Source organism: Primulina tabacum, chromosome 5 (genome assembly GCF_025594145.1).
Source record: "Primulina tabacum isolate GXHZ01 chromosome 5, ASM2559414v2, whole genome shotgun sequence".
In the NCBI taxonomy this organism is placed as follows: domain Eukaryota; kingdom Viridiplantae; phylum Streptophyta; class Magnoliopsida; order Lamiales; family Gesneriaceae; genus Primulina; species Primulina tabacum.
In genome coordinates, this window is record NC_134554.1 from 5715648 (window position 1) to 5730849 (window position 15202).

General features: G+C 34.3%; 2 protein-coding genes across 3 annotated transcripts; one reads left to right on the forward strand and one right to left on the reverse strand.

The window, feature by feature from the left end:
• Window positions 1-3073: 3073 nt before the first annotated feature.
• Window positions 3074-4536, forward strand: LOC142545878 (two-component response regulator ARR17-like). Of its 2 annotated transcripts, none has more exons than XM_075653293.1 (5): window positions 3074-3350; window positions 3642-3760; window positions 3849-3932; window positions 4090-4157; window positions 4230-4536. In XM_075653293.1, the coding sequence occupies exons 1-5, from the start codon at window positions 3209-3211 to the stop codon at window positions 4408-4410; spliced, it is 594 nt and encodes a 197-aa protein (XP_075509408.1). In that variant the 5' UTR covers window positions 3074-3208; the 3' UTR covers window positions 4411-4536. The 2 variants fall into 2 exon arrangements, with proteins under 2 accessions (XP_075509408.1, XP_075509409.1); XM_075653294.1 differs by having other exon boundaries at window positions 3075-3350; window positions 3855-3932.
• Window positions 4537-4880: 344 nt separating this feature from the next.
• LOC142545877 (uncharacterized) lies at window positions 4881-9720 on the reverse strand. The gene is made up of 4 exons (XM_075653292.1): window positions 7507-9720; window positions 6947-7143; window positions 6018-6241; window positions 4881-5918 (listed from the first exon to the last, which is right to left on the reverse strand). The coding sequence occupies exons 1-4, from the start codon at window positions 9272-9274 to the stop codon at window positions 5168-5170; spliced, it is 2940 nt and encodes a 979-aa protein (XP_075509407.1). The 5' UTR covers window positions 9275-9720; the 3' UTR covers window positions 4881-5167.
• Between the last annotated feature and the right edge of the window lie 5482 nt (window positions 9721-15202).

Genomic DNA, 15202 nt, shown 5'->3' on the forward strand with positions numbered 1-15202 from the left:
AATGGAATTATTATACATGTAAAATTGTATTTGACCCATTACTTTATACGACATGTGTGTGCCGATTTGCAAACGGGAGTCCATCACTTTTAATAAAGAAACAAATTAAATAAATAATGTCCTTCGAGCTTCGTAACATAACTTTTTACGCTATATTTGTTGTAAAGCATTAATTAATTGAATACTATTCTTTTAATTAATGCCTGCTACAATTAAAAAAATGATTAAAATATTTTTATAGGAATTTTTTCTGAGTAGGTATCTTGTGAGACGGTCTCACGAATCTTTATCTGTGTGAGACGGGTCAACCCTACTCATATTCACAATAAAAAGTAATACTCTTAGCATAAAAATTAATATTTTTTCATGGATAACTCAAATAAGAGATTCATCTCACAAAATACGACTCATGAGACCGTCTCACACAAGTTTTTGTCAATTTTTTTATGGCTTAAATGATATTTTTTCATTTTTATTATTATTTAAGTATAATATAAAAATAAAAAGTTTTACGGGAGTTGGTTGGCACTCCTGTTGTCCGCCTCGCGATTTAAACGGGGCTAAATTTGGAAGGCAGGGGTCCATTTGCAGTTTTTCAAACTTGGAAGCAGAAATTTTCCAGTCATTTGGTGGAAAAAAAAAACTTTCTATGATTTACAGCTTACCCCTCGATTCACGACATATTCCATTAATCGGAGATTTCTCCCTATATGGGCAGGGACCACAAAAGATTTGTATATTTTTAAAATACCCCACAAAAGATTTAATATATTTACTAGTGGGTCCCTACCCAATGACCTTTATTCATTTCTTGTCTTCATCAATATACGATTACATAAGATCGCTCGATAGATTCTCAACTCCCGTATCCAAATGTCAATTCAATTTTCACGCTTTGTCTTAATGTAGCCCACCACCCCCAAAACGCTCAAAGGAGAAAAAAAAAAATTTCACCAACAAAAGAACTTGAAATTGGTGTGAAAAGTTTGAGATCATCCACATCTAGATATTCCCTCAAATTTTTGGAAGGAAATTGGCCTAAAAAACAAGAATATCGAGTGATACTCACGGAAAATTTAGGGTTCGATTCCGGCAAACGTCACTAGTACAGATGCATGGTTTTGAAATTGTCCTGAGCCTGAAATCACGAAGAAGACCGTTAGAAGTGGGGTCAAGAGGGTGTCCTGGCGTAGCCCCTCCGACGCTTAAGTCAGTGACTGAGGATATATGGGGGAACAACTAAGGGTGCTGCTGAAAACAATATAGTGAATCCTCAATTGAATGCTCAAACCTGGTATTTATAGGAGAATACCTGGGCCTTTGGTGGGTCTGTCTTTCATTTGGGCTGGGGATGGTGGGCCTGTCTTCCATTTAGGCTGGGATGGACTGGGCACATCTGAATAAGTTCCATTGGATTCCAATGTAGGCGATAGTTGTGGAATAGGATAAAAACCGAAAGACAAAACTGATTAATGCTTTGAGTAAGTTTGATGGCTGCCCATGTTCCCATATTCAATCTCCATGATTTATATTAAATTGATGATGTCTGTAATGGAAGAACAACATTGAGTCCATCTATAACATAGCCATATCAATTACTTCCGACTGTTTTGTGTATTCTAATTTCATATCATGTTTTTTGTGTGAAAATATTATTTAAATATGAAAATGACAAGTTGTGTGGAGAATGATCATATTCTACGTGGATTTGTGTCGGCTAGTTGGAGCGATAATAGGTCTTGTGAATTTCATATTAATTTCTAAAAATGAAAATAAAAAAAATTTGGACACACGGTTATAATAAATATTCAAATGTAACCCAAATTAATTAAATTAATTATTCAAACTTAACTAGAAGAATCCTAGTGAAAGTATCAATCAAAACCTTAGTTTTCTGACTTGGTAATCGTGGAAGTCAACGTAAATTACATATTTTTCTTATAAATGACAAAATGGGAGCTAACACATGATCCAAGAAATATTATAATTTCGCAGTTTCAATCTCTTCTAAGGGCATCTCCAACCGTCCTCCATAATGGAGTAATCCTCCATTATAAATGATGAAATCTTCTCCAACCGTACTCTATTTGTTTCCTCCATTTTAGAGTATGCAACAGTGATCCTCTATTTATGGAGTATCACTGTTCATATAGAGGATTGAAAAGGGGTGAAATCTAATTACAAAATAGATATTTTAAAAATTGCCATATAGTCCTTTTGAAAATTAATAAGCGAATTACATGTAGTTGTGCCATGTTTAGCGAATTAATTAAGTTTAGTTAAATAATATATTATGAAATTAATTAATTATATGTGTGTATGTGTTCGAAAATGAAATAAATTAAAAAAAATTATTTGGTAATATTTAGAGGATATGAGTTGAAAATGAAATAAATTAAAGAAATAGAGTATTTGGTAATATTTAGAGGATATGGGTTGGAGAAGGTGTTTGAAAATAGAGATCATGGATCTCTATTTTGGAGGATAGAGGATGAAAAATAGAGGATATGGATTGGAGATGGCCTAAGAAGTTATCCATTTGAATCTTATCAAAGCAAAATTTGAGATCATCTAGAAAACTATTAGTACAAAGATCTCCTTGATTGGATTTTTCTTGACATGGTCTCAATTATATCCTCTCAAATAACTTTATTCGTGTCATGTGTGCATTTATTTATTTTTTTCTGAATTTCTTTTTTCCATTTATAAAGCCTTTAAATTTTAGAGGTGAAAAATATAATTTCTAGATTTTTCGCTAGCATTTGAATATACATAAACCGACACACTTAATTGATTTTTTTTAATTTTTTTTTAAAATTCAGTTTCGTAAATTAAACTCTCTATAATGGAGTCATTGGGACCACGATTATAGGTGAATCCTATTAAATATAATTTATTATGCAAATAAAAGCTACATAATAATAATAATTATAATTTCATATTTGGAGGTAGCCACCACATATGGTCCATGAGTCGTCGTTCCAACAGGGTGTCCAAAAAGAAAATCTAACTGGAGAGATCTCTAAGATCATGGTTGATGTGTGGGGGCGTGTAATAATATAAATACAAGACAAAATTACATATTCTACACACACACACACACACACATTTTGCTTCTCAACCACTCAAGAAATTCAAAAAAATAAAATCCTATAGGCTTTATCATCTGCACTATGTTCCCATAACAAACATATAAAAAGAAATTTAAATGGGAGATTCAGAAATTGAAATATGCAGAAATATTGGAGATCAAAAGAAGCAACGTCAAGATTTACACGTATTGGCTGTTGATGACAGTCGTCTTGACAGAAAGCTCCTTGAGAGGCTCCTCACTGTTTCTTCATACCAAGGTACTAGATTAATTTAATTATTTCTTTTAAATTTGATTTATTAATCAGCAGATTATATGTGTCTTCTTAATTAATGGAATTTTGTTCACTCTGAACTTATGCTGTCAAGTTAATCGTTTTCTGAGCTTGCACGCGTACATACTTTCTTGGATTATCTTAATGAAGTTCAAGATTAATCTGTCTCTGTACGTGTCTGCGTGTGTTGAATTTTGAGAGAGAGATATATATATATATATACATATATTTGTATTACATATATTAAGAATGAAGATTGGAGTTATATATATGCAGTTACATTTGTGGATTCTGGTGATAAGGCTCTAGAATACTTGGGATTGATTGATAATATTGATGAAGAGAATCAGTATCAAACGTCATCGTCTTCGCCCAAGTCATCTCTGCACGACAAGGTGCATCATGTTCTTCTTATTATATTCATAACAATAAAAATCATGATAAAATAAAAGTTATGCTTTATCTTTTACTTATTAAATTTAGTTGCAGGTATCAAAAATTAACTTGATCATGACAGATTATAGCATGCCAGGCATCAGCGGTTTTGATTTGCTGAAAAAAGTCAAGGTTAGCTCTCCCCGATGAACTCCGACGACATCGGTTTTTCGAGATATTTCCGCTTGAAAGACCGGTTAATTTTGGTGGTTAGATATTTCTTTTTAAAATTTTCTGTTGTTTCCAATACTCAAGAGCTGAAGAGAGGGAGATAAATCTTGTTCTGCAGGATTCATTTTGGAGAGACATCCCGGTTGTAATTATGTCATCTGAGAATTTACCATCAAGAATAAATATGTGAGCCGTTGTATTTTTTAGACAATTTCAAGATTCGAATATTGGAAATTAAAATTTGGTGCATGGCCGCAGGTGCTTGGAAGGAGGTGCAGAAGATTTCCTGTTGAAACCTGTAAAATTATCCGATTTAAGGAAACTTCACTCACATCTCCTCAATTCTCATTGCCAAAAACAAGACAAAGATAGCATCAAGTACAAGGAGAACACCACGCTATTGGAGACAAGACCTCTCCCTGTCCTGTCCATGAATTAATGTATGTTTTATGAAAATAATCAGTAAATGTAATTGCTAATTATTTAAGATTAAGTTTCACAATGGTGAATGAAGCCATGAATATTGACCTGTAGTAACTATACAGAGGTCTGAACGTTTCACGCATCCAAGCTTGTGCCGAGTCGCGATTTTTAAGCATCTAGAAAATGGTTCACGAAATGACTCACAAACTCGTATGATCCATAAATTTATTTATGAACAAATTCGCCGGTTCAGACCGAAATATTATTTATATTTTACATTATTAAATTCTGAAAAATACAGCTTGGAATTTGTTTTGATCTTGCAAATCAACTTGCAAGCTTATGAAAAATTTTTAAGCTCTGAGCTCAAGAAAATCATAACTCCCTTGAAACTAGACAATGTGACATTTCACAGAAAGATAATCTGGACTATTGTAAGAACCTATCATTTTAGTCGATGGTTCACGGCAGTGCAGCGCCCCAATCGCAGACAATATTATTCGATCAATAAATAAATGAATATCTGTACAAAATATAACCTGTCATGGCATTCCAAGGGTGTGGCAGCAAATGATGGAACCCTTCCTCATCTCTTTGTATTTGAAAGAAGTGAATCTCTCTTTACTAACACTTCACAAATTGTGATGGTTACACCCTCCATCAATCTATGTTGCCTCAAATCTATCTAACTACAAAACTATGATATATTCGCTGCCACAACTTGAAAATAATATTACATGTCCTCTTGCCTGCTAAATTACTGATCCGATTATTCACGGCCCAGGACGCTTTAACCTGACATGTTCGTGTAATTTCAAAGCATCAGACGTGAAGTTCTCCAATGCCTTGAAAATGGGAACAAGGCCTCCTTGTAAACTACTAGAAGCTGCATCATGAACTAATTTCTTAGCATCCTTGTGCTTTATTCTCTCTTCGGCCAATCTACGTCTCATTGAATCCAAGTCCAGTTTCTGATCATCAAATTTATCTGATGGAACTAGAGGCAGCCTGGTTTTCTCTGACATTGTCAAGCGATGTGATCTGAGATGTTTCTCAATATCTTTCGAAAGATATTCTGCTTTAAGCCTTTGTCGCCCCTCCTCATCTTGTTTTTCTTCGAGTTGTCTTAGGCTTGTTACAAGGGTATTGATGGCATTTGTCAACCTTGCCTCGGAGATGGATTCCATTGCTTGGTGCCAATCATTGCAGACTATGAAAATGGGAGGAGCTCCAAGCTGACAAGGGGAATAGGGAAAGGTTCCATCAGGAGTTTCTTCCGGTACGTACTGAACACACTGAAGAAGCCACCCATTCAAGGATTCAATGTAGGATTTTTGAAAGGCAATCCAATCGATAAAACGTTCACACCATAAACGAAGCTCCCTCTCAAGCTCCGTGGTGGCCCTCGAGCTGGAATCATTTTTGAGACCAGTGTTGGCTTTAAGCTTTCTCATTTTACTATCCATGATAGATTGAAACTGCTTCTGATGGCACTTGAGCATTGCCTTCCACATTCTGATCAGCCTACAGGTCGTGACACCATTGATTCAATAGAACAGGAAAAAACAATTGACAATTATAAAAACAATGTTCAAGAACACAAAACAGAAATATTTTCTGTACCCGTCAACTAAAGCTGCAACCTGGGGTTGCAGTTCTTCATCTCGCAACTTGTGTATCCGGCTTGAAATGGCATCAATGGTTTTAATACTAACTTCAAGTCTAGTCAATAATTTACTGATAGACGCTTGAGCAGCCTCAAGCTTGCTAGACTCACTACCTCCTTCATCTAAGATTTTTAGCCTCTTGCATTGCTTCTCGTATGACACTCGAAGTCTTTCTTCTTCCTAAAGAAAGTAATAACTCACCAGAACTGAGCAAGACTGAACTGAGGTAGAACTAATAATGAATTTTGATATAGGGACACAAAAATAATTATTGAGAGCATAAATGAATGCAGTAAGTCCAATTTAGATTAATGAGCTACTTTGACAACCCTGCAAAGCCAAAAGCCCATCCAAATATATTTTTGTCTTGATAACGTAAAGAAGAGATCGTAGTTATTAGGAAAGCAAGGCAGTCTTAAGGTGTATGGGTATCATAAAGCCTGGTCATAAAGCACATGGCGAGGCAGCGAGCCACGAGAGTCTCGCCTTATTAAATAAATTGAGGCATCCTAAGACAAATAAAACCGATTATTTACCTTACAAACTACAGAACTACAATTGCAGTCACTAGTTTATTAGCGAAAATCAACAATTTATCATATTGCATTTCACCTTTAGTTTATTATTTCTGCTTTCAAGGCATGGTTAATACGTCTTGGGCTTTTTCAAGTGCATCAAAGTTGGGGGTTCTAAGGTTAAGGACTTGTTTGATGTGTACTAAACCTTGGCTCGTGCCAAGGTTGCAGTGACTGAGCCATATGCGCGTGCAATTTGGGCTGTTGAAAATTGTTGTAAAGGCTAGCATGCACATGTTGGTTTGAACAGACTTCATGAAAAAGGAACAGAAGAATGGGACAACAGTATGGTATAATAAATCTATTTTACCTTTACTTCCTTGTATAACTTTCTCTCCCAAGCATACAGCTTGTCCAGTGTGGACGAAAGATTACAAGCATTCACATTTTCATCCTCGCCAACATCTTCAAAGTAAGATTTGGCCAATTTAATTGATCTAAAAGCTAATTTTACAGATTGAGCTGACGGCGACAGAGTAGAATGGCATAATACCCGGGAGAGTATTACTGAAATACAAAACCAAGGAAAGTTAGCTACGCAAAAATTCAAAATAAATAAGTATTTCCAGAGGATCACTGGTCCTTTTCTCAATTTAAAAAGTCAAATAGATCAATAAGGTGGATACATAAATCAAGGAGCAATGCAGAAAAGGTTCTAAATAAAGACACAGAAAATAGGACAGGAAAGAGGTAATAACTATAGAAATAAAATGACAAAAAGTTCAGAACCATAATGTCATAATAATAACGATACTCCAAATTTTCCAGCTGTCACTATATTTCAATGGAAAACAGTCATATCAGTTCACAAAGATCGCATAAGGGTTAAACTAGAATGTTGGCAGCGAAATATGAAGCAGAAAGCCGCACCTTTAAGAAGGCCAGAATGATGAGGCAGCTTCCCAACCTCAAGCATAATGGCTACCTCTTTTCCAAAACTAGAAGCAATCTCAAAATCATCTTTGATTTCGGCCACAACGTCGTGCAAATCACGAGTGCCATGAGGTGACAATATAGTTACACTGCTCAATTTGGAGGAATCAGCATCTTGGTTTGACATCTCTTCCACCTCAAAAGATACCCCTTTCTTCCTCACAGAACCCTCATCCATACTCTTCGACACAATAGTTTCGGAGCTGCTCTGCCCCTCTGTGAAACTGGTGGAATTACTTGGGGAGAGATTTACCCATGAAGAAGTCCCCTTCTTGTTTGACGTTGGCATTGATGATTTTAAACTTTCTTCAATATACAGAGGTGGCGATGGCATCGAGGGCTTAGCACCTTCCTCTCTAGCTGATGGCATTGTTGATTTCTCACTACCCCATGGAGCCACTAATCTAGAACTACTACCCTTACTTTTTCCAGATGGCACTGATCTCGAAACACCCTCACTTTTACTTAATGGCACCGATCTTGAACTAACCTCCTTTTCACCCAATGGCACTGATCTTGAACTGCCCTCAGTTTTGCCTGATGGTACAGAGCTTGAATATCGATTTTTTACGGCTGGCAGTGCTACAGAACTAGCAAAGCTCGCACCTTTATTCTTTCGTGCTTTGGTTATTCTCTTGAGAAACTCTTTAGACACGTCATTCTCAGTGTCTTCCTCCAAATCAGGAATCCCCTTCCTCTCCCTCAGCTCGCTTGAATCGGGGATGTTATTATTTGACTCGTACCCAAATCCCTCACTCAAGTAATAGCCCGGGTACCCATTACCAGACACATCAAAGGGGTTAAAAAAATCCCAACCGGATGCTTTAGGTGACGGCGGAGGTGGCGCCTCCTTTTGCGGACTCACTTTCAAACCATCATTATTCTTCATCCTTGTGGTTGAACCCCAAGTAAAATAACCATAATGACCACCATCATCTGCTGGAGAATTCCAGTAAGAGTCCGTGTAACCATAACTCGGTTCCGGTAGAGGCTCCCGAACTACCGTTTTCATCTCAGGAGCTGCCCTGTTCATGTAATAGGCATTCGATTTACTTGAAAAATACAACGGCCGCGGAGGCGGCGGCACTCCCTGTTGGTTCCACTGATCCATATAAGGCTCCCCGAACGAATGGGGCGGGTGTGAATAAGTATATGGGTATACGTAGGGATCATTAATGAATCCATCCCCGAAGGTCTGCTTATACCCATTAAATCCACCGTGCGGATAATGAGATGAGTAATAATCCTTTCCCCTGTGCTCCTGCGCGTGATGGGTGTGATGCTGATGGGCTTCATCATCAGAATCAAGCGCATAATGATTATGATGCTGATGCTTAAAATACTCGGAAGCCCTATCTTCTTTCACATCAGAAGAAGAGGAAGAATCCGATAAATATAGATGAGACTCGTCCCCATCCTCGCTATCGTTTAACTGCAATTTATCACCAACGTTGTTTTTCTTCATCTTTGAAGTTGGTGGCAAAATCAAAGACGGCGATGAAACAGAGGAGGAAATAGACGCAGTGACGAGATCTTCATCCACAAACTTACGGAGAGCATCCCCGACATCTTTGAGTGAACGGAAGTAAGAAAGATGGGCAGCGGCGAGTGCATAGCGATAGTTCGAGGCAGCGCGTATAAGTTCCCGCCGCTGACGGCAGCGAACTACAAGCGGATCCTGCACCTTAGAACCACTACACCCCATGTCAAAACAGAATCATAAGAAGCATAGAACATAAAAGAAAAAAATCAGTTTTCCAGCAAGCGAGTTTTCGCAAAGGGAAAAAAAACTTTCCGCGGAAATCATCCAGCTACTAGGGAATGTACTAACAACGGAGCAGATAGTACAGCTCTCAATTACACTAAGATGGTTAGCTTAACGATTAACATTGGATCCACGGTGATTGGTTAGACACAGTAAAGGAGTAAATTTGGAAATAGAAGCCAATGGATTCGAGGGCTTCGTAGAATTTGGAAATAAATTAAAATCTGACCGCAGAAACACAAAAAGGAAGGTGAAATCTTGATCGTCCAACAGCAAAAGATTGGCTTTCTTCTTTTTCCTCCTTAGGCTCACAGTTTGCTGAAAAAAATGGAGTAGTGTCAGTAAGAGAAAAGTCTGAGAAATTGGAAAAAACAGAAGAAATGTTGATGGAGATGTGTGTCGTTGTGGGGATCTGTGAAAGCAATGGGAGTGATAAATTTATTCAAGAAAATGAATTATTGGATAAATTTTGATTTAAATTTGTTTAGTTTTTGGACAATAGTTCAAAAAAAAAAAAAAAAAAAACACACACACACAATTGACTTAGATTTTCATAAATACATTAATTTACACAATATATATAAATATATATACTATCTATATTATATATATATATATATATTATCTATAATATATTGTTATTTACGAAATTCTTAGAATAACTATCTTAAAGTACGCTAAAATATTTAATTCTATAATTATTTTTCTTATCTTATTAAAAAAGTTTTCAAGTCACTCCATGTTTCATATTTTACAAAGAAAAAATCAAAAAAAAAATTTCTTTTTAAATCGAATCACTCTTCTAAATTGAAAATAAATTCGTGTTAATCGTTTAATATTATTTGATCAAATTAAAAATAATAATAACATGCAACGTATGCACATATTTTACTAGTATATTATTAAAGTTGATGAGTTTAAGGTATTTAAATTTGGTGTCAACGAATTTTTTGATAAACTAAAAATAACAAATAATTACATTTTATTTAATAAAAAAAAACATATTTTAGTAAACTTGTATCCAACTTGTCTTAATAAAATTTTTTTATTTTTATCTATATTTTTTAATGTTTAAACGAGAGTATCATTCATAAAATTTAAAATATTATACAAATTAATTTTAAAGTATTTAATTTTAATATAATATCTAAATTCCAAGCAAAAAATTATGTAACACAAATTTTAATATGTATGCATCGAAAAGACACTAACATTTATAACGGAAAAATCCAATCTAAGGTGCATGTGCCAAATCTATGTGTATAGGGGTGTAGCATGCCAAAAATTCAATTTTAAATTATATAGTGTCAAAAATATACATTTAATGGGTGCAATATGTCAGTTACCCAAGACATAATTAATATACTCCTTGGTGTTAAATAATATTAAATTTTGAAGATTGGTTTACGAAATGTTTTTTTGGATACACGATGAGTTCATTTTATTTCTCAAACATAATGAAGAATAAACCTATATTTAATTTATGTTTTCTTTCAATATAGTCATTATTTTAAATTCAATTTTAGTATTTTAAAGATATTTTAATTATATATTATAAATTATGAAAAATATAATATACTTTAATAATACCTGACATGGATGGAAATGCATGTATTTTTTTTAATGTTTTGAGGAATTATTTAAGAGAGCAGAAAAATATACATGGTATTCTTATGGATTTTCTAACGTATATTAATTAAATAATATAAATTTTTTAATAAATATTATTAAATTATATTTGAATTGATATTCATCTAAATGATGGATAAGTTGAAATGATGTTCATCCAACCGTTGATGGTTAAGGTCAAACGTCTTTAACGAAATGAACTACAGTGTATCAGATTAAAATATTTTATAAATATCCTGAAAAATCAAATTAAACTGAACAATTATAATGCGATCGGTGATAGGGATGGCGACTTTCCTTAATGATCTGGGACCTCACGGGGAAACGAAGATCTCAGATTTTTTCAAATTTGGGTTCCGAATAAAATGTCGGATATAATTTGGGACGAGTACGAGATTACTATCTCCATCCTCAAACCCGTCCCAAAAATAATACAAATAATAAAATAATATAATAATAATTATGTTTGTTAAAATATTAATATTATCACTAATTATAATAACTTTTGATTTGAGAAAATCCCCGAACCCATCATCGTTTTACTTTATTAATATTTTTGAAACATGGATGAAAAGTTGATCCCCGCAGTTTCGAGTTTAGGGATTTCTCGAACCCGAAAAAACAAGAATCGGGACGGGTATTGGGGTGGGGATGAAATTCGGGGACGAAGATGGAAATGGCAAATCCGCCACGCCCCGTCCCGTCCCGTTGACATATCTAATAGTTTTGTAGAAATCGTAGATATATATAGCCCCATCACCGTTAATCTTAGAGTAAATATCTTATGAAATGGTTTGACAGATCTATATATGTTAGACGTATTGACTTTGAACTATACTTGGAGCAAAACGTAATATTTTTTGCATAAAAATTAATATTTTTCACGTGTCAGATCCAAAAGAAGATCTGTCTCATAAATTTAACTCATGAGACGGTTACATATGAGTTTTTATGTTAATTTTATGATTATATGTAATTGTAGGGACTAATTTATCATATTTGTTAAATTACATAGACAAAAAATGAAAAAAAATTAGTAACTAAAAATATCATGGGAGGATCACGGTAGTAAAAAATCACATATCTACCGTATAAATGCGCTTATTTCGTTATATTCGTTTATTTTTACTGAAAACCATTCAAAATTTTGGAATATTAAAGTGAATTTTAAAAAGGTCGCCTTATTAATTAGGGGTGGTCAACTCTGTTTTGCGGTAGCCCGTGAAATGGGGTGGTTTGCAAGGAGGGGACATGTTATCATAATTAGGTATTTTTTTGGGAGGACATGTCACTTCAATCCAACCATTTAGACATAGATAATATTGTGCATATAAATGATGATGGGCTACTTCAATCGATTGGGGGCTAACTTTGGTGGGCCATTTAATCTCAAGTACGAGGCCCCACTTCTTTTCTCATCTCAAATTTTCAATTTTCACTGTAAAACACTTTTCACTTCAAAAGGGTATGTACGGTAGAGTGGATTCTTCACAATTTTGCCTCAGAGAACAGACATATCATGACTTTGTGCATCCATTATTCCTAAATCAATCCAGATGGAAACTTCAAACATTTTCAAATTTCTATAAATTGTCTCATAAATAATGAATATTTTGATTGAATCTCATAAACAAGGCCGATCCTAGCAATTTTTGGACCCGAGTCTAACTTTTTAAAAAAATTCTCTCATCATGTGTTCATATTTTTTAGTTCCATAACAACTTTTTCAAATTAAATCAATATATTAAAATTAATATAAAAAATAAACGAATAAAAAGATCAAACGTGTCCAAAATGATAACTAAAAAAAATCACCTTATAGAGCATATTTATACATTTCACCGAACAAATTGTAGACAACAGATGTAATTATCGGATACTATAGAACACTACTGGTCTAGTGCTCTGATACAAAATTTTAGTGCTCGATGAAGCAATACAATCTTGTACGAGAAAATAAAAAAGGAAAACCAACCGCCAAAAATAGTCATATACGATAAAGAATATAGCGAAAGATTCGTGATTATCTAGAAAGATCGAGAAACTTCATGGTTTAGATTTTCTAGAGAATTCACTATTAATCGAATAACACCAAATGAATCTCGATTCTAGGCGCGGCTGTGCCGCTTGCTGGCGAAAAGAAGCGATAGCTAACATTTTTTTCAATAGGTTCTCTGTAGTCAAATATTTTATACGAACTAGTAGTGTTTGCGCATGAGGATTGTGCGAGTTAAAAAATAGAGTCAAAAATATTTTGTCCACTAATTAAACATTGAGTAGGCAGAGCAGTTTTTTTCTTTTATGCGGGTTAAGACTTAAGAAATACTAGTTACTCTGCATATGCGATGTGTGTGTACAGTCTTTTTTATCATTATCGATGGACTAAAGTGAAATTCGACAAATTATGGAGGGACTAAATTGATATTTGAATTGTTGAAATAAAAAAAATAAAAATAAAAGTGTAATATTATTATCATATAAGAGTAAAGTTGGAAGAAAAAGTTGGTGTCCTTTCTAGGTGGTTACTATCATGTCCTCAACTTTAATAAAATAGAATAGATACATGAAATATTAAATCGAAATTAACAAAAAGAATGATTGTTATTTTTGTAATAAAAATATGGAGATATCAACCTACCAAAGATAGTTATTATAATATTCATATTTTTAATAATATAATTGTATGAAATATTGAATATTGGAATGTGTGGAATAAAATGTGAGGAAGACAATGACTTTGTTATGAAAAAATCCAAAATAATATATTTACGTTGGAAAAACATATACTAATATATAATAAAATTTTCAAAAAATTATAGGTCCCATAAAATAAATGGGCTTGAGTCAATGGACTCTCATGCCTCTACATAGGCACTGCCCTGCTCATAAACAATATCAAAAGTTCATTTACGAACCATCCCTTCAACAATCTAAAACTTTACCTTCTCCTATGGTGAATCCCACTTCTGTGCATGGATCCCTTATGTTCGAATCTTGAACTCCTTGTAACCCGAATATGACGGCGAAGAGGGCTCATTCTGCATTCGCCATTCTTGAAACTCTTTCTCCTAGGCAGGTGAAGGGAATGATCCCTTGCAACCCTTACGCGTGAACGATGATTATTAGGCCTCAAAGTCCGCCTCAAATGCTCATCTTTGTAATTCCTTCCTAATACTAAAACTCGACCTCCTACGGCCAAGATTCCTAGGATGTTGCAACACAGAGGTTTTACCTAATTCATACCCTCCTTCACTAGTACTAGAACTGGTTTCTACTGATTCTTCAATGTCTCTCCTTCTTCGTCGTCTCCTCTTCACGGTACTGAGCTTGAAACATAAGTACGTACAACAGAAATCCAACGACGAAAAACAAGTAGAAAAGCAAGCCCATATGATTCTACAGATAGAGTGGCAAATGCATTGGCGGATTCCCAAGTTGTATAAGAGATAGAAGAATAAGAGAACTGCATTATCATTTTCGTCAAAGAGACGGAATTTTAAATTCGTTTACAAGACTAGTGACTATGAAATGAAAAATATTTTTTATTCCTAAATTCACTCACCAAAATAAACTAATGTTGCCACCATGACCAACTTGAGCAAGTGTGTGACACAGAAGTTTTCGATGTAACAGACAAAATCCCATGTTGAACCACACACTGAACTGTAAAATATATGTATGTGAAGTTAAAAAAAAAACATCCTGATGAAATGTAGTTGGCACATTTCTAAATTACAAAAAAAATATCATCGAAGAAAGAACTATGATAGTAACATAACTTACTCGCAATTTTTCCCAGCAAGGAAATCGAGCGGGTGACCCAAAATTTTGTTTGCTAGTTGAGCAAATCCGGAAGAAAAAGAGCCAACAACATTCCCCATTGATAAGTGGCCATTAATATTTGACATTTCGAACATATTAATGTAAAGTATTTTATTCTTCCATTGAATTAAAATCCCGTGAACCCTTATTTTCATTCCATCAATTTAATTTTGTCATAATTATTTCACAAATCAAATGGAGGAATCATGAAAATAAGAATTTCTAGGGTTTTAATTTTAGGACAAAATAAAATATTTGAAATTCATGTGTTCAAACCGTTAATTTTTTAGGGTCAAGTTAACGTCACGTGTTATATCCAGTAAACTTTAAAAACTTTTGGACCTAAATCGACACATGAACGAATTGAATGACTGAAATGAGAATGGACCAAAATCAAATTCCGACCCCGATTTTTAA

What these genes read in the sequence shown, in the direction of transcription:
- LOC142545878 (XM_075653293.1), top strand. Translation starts at nt 3,209, where the DNA reads ATGGGAGATTCAGAAATTGAAATATGCAGAAATATTGGAGATCAAAAG. An exon ending in CACTGTTTCTTCATACCAAG is followed by an intron (nt 3,351 to 3,641) that starts GTACTAGATTAA and finishes ATATATATGCAG; the next exon opens with TTACATTTGTGGATTCTGGT. An exon ending in TTACCATCAAGAATAAATAT is followed by an intron (nt 4,158 to 4,229) that starts GTGAGCCGTTGT and finishes GCATGGCCGCAG; the next exon opens with GTGCTTGGAAGGAGGTGCAG.
- LOC142545877 (XM_075653292.1), bottom strand. Translation starts at nt 9,274, where the DNA reads ATGGGGTGTAGTGGTTCTAAGGTGCAGGATCCGCTTGTAGTTCGCTGC. An exon ending in TCATTCTGGCCTTCTTAAAG is followed by an intron (nt 7,144 to 7,506) that starts GTGCGGCTTTCT and finishes TTTGTATTTCAG; the next exon opens with TAATACTCTCCCGGGTATTA. An exon ending in GTTGCAGCTTTAGTTGACGG is followed by an intron (nt 5,919 to 6,017) that starts GTACAGAAAATA and finishes CACGACCTGTAG; the next exon opens with GCTGATCAGAATGTGGAAGG.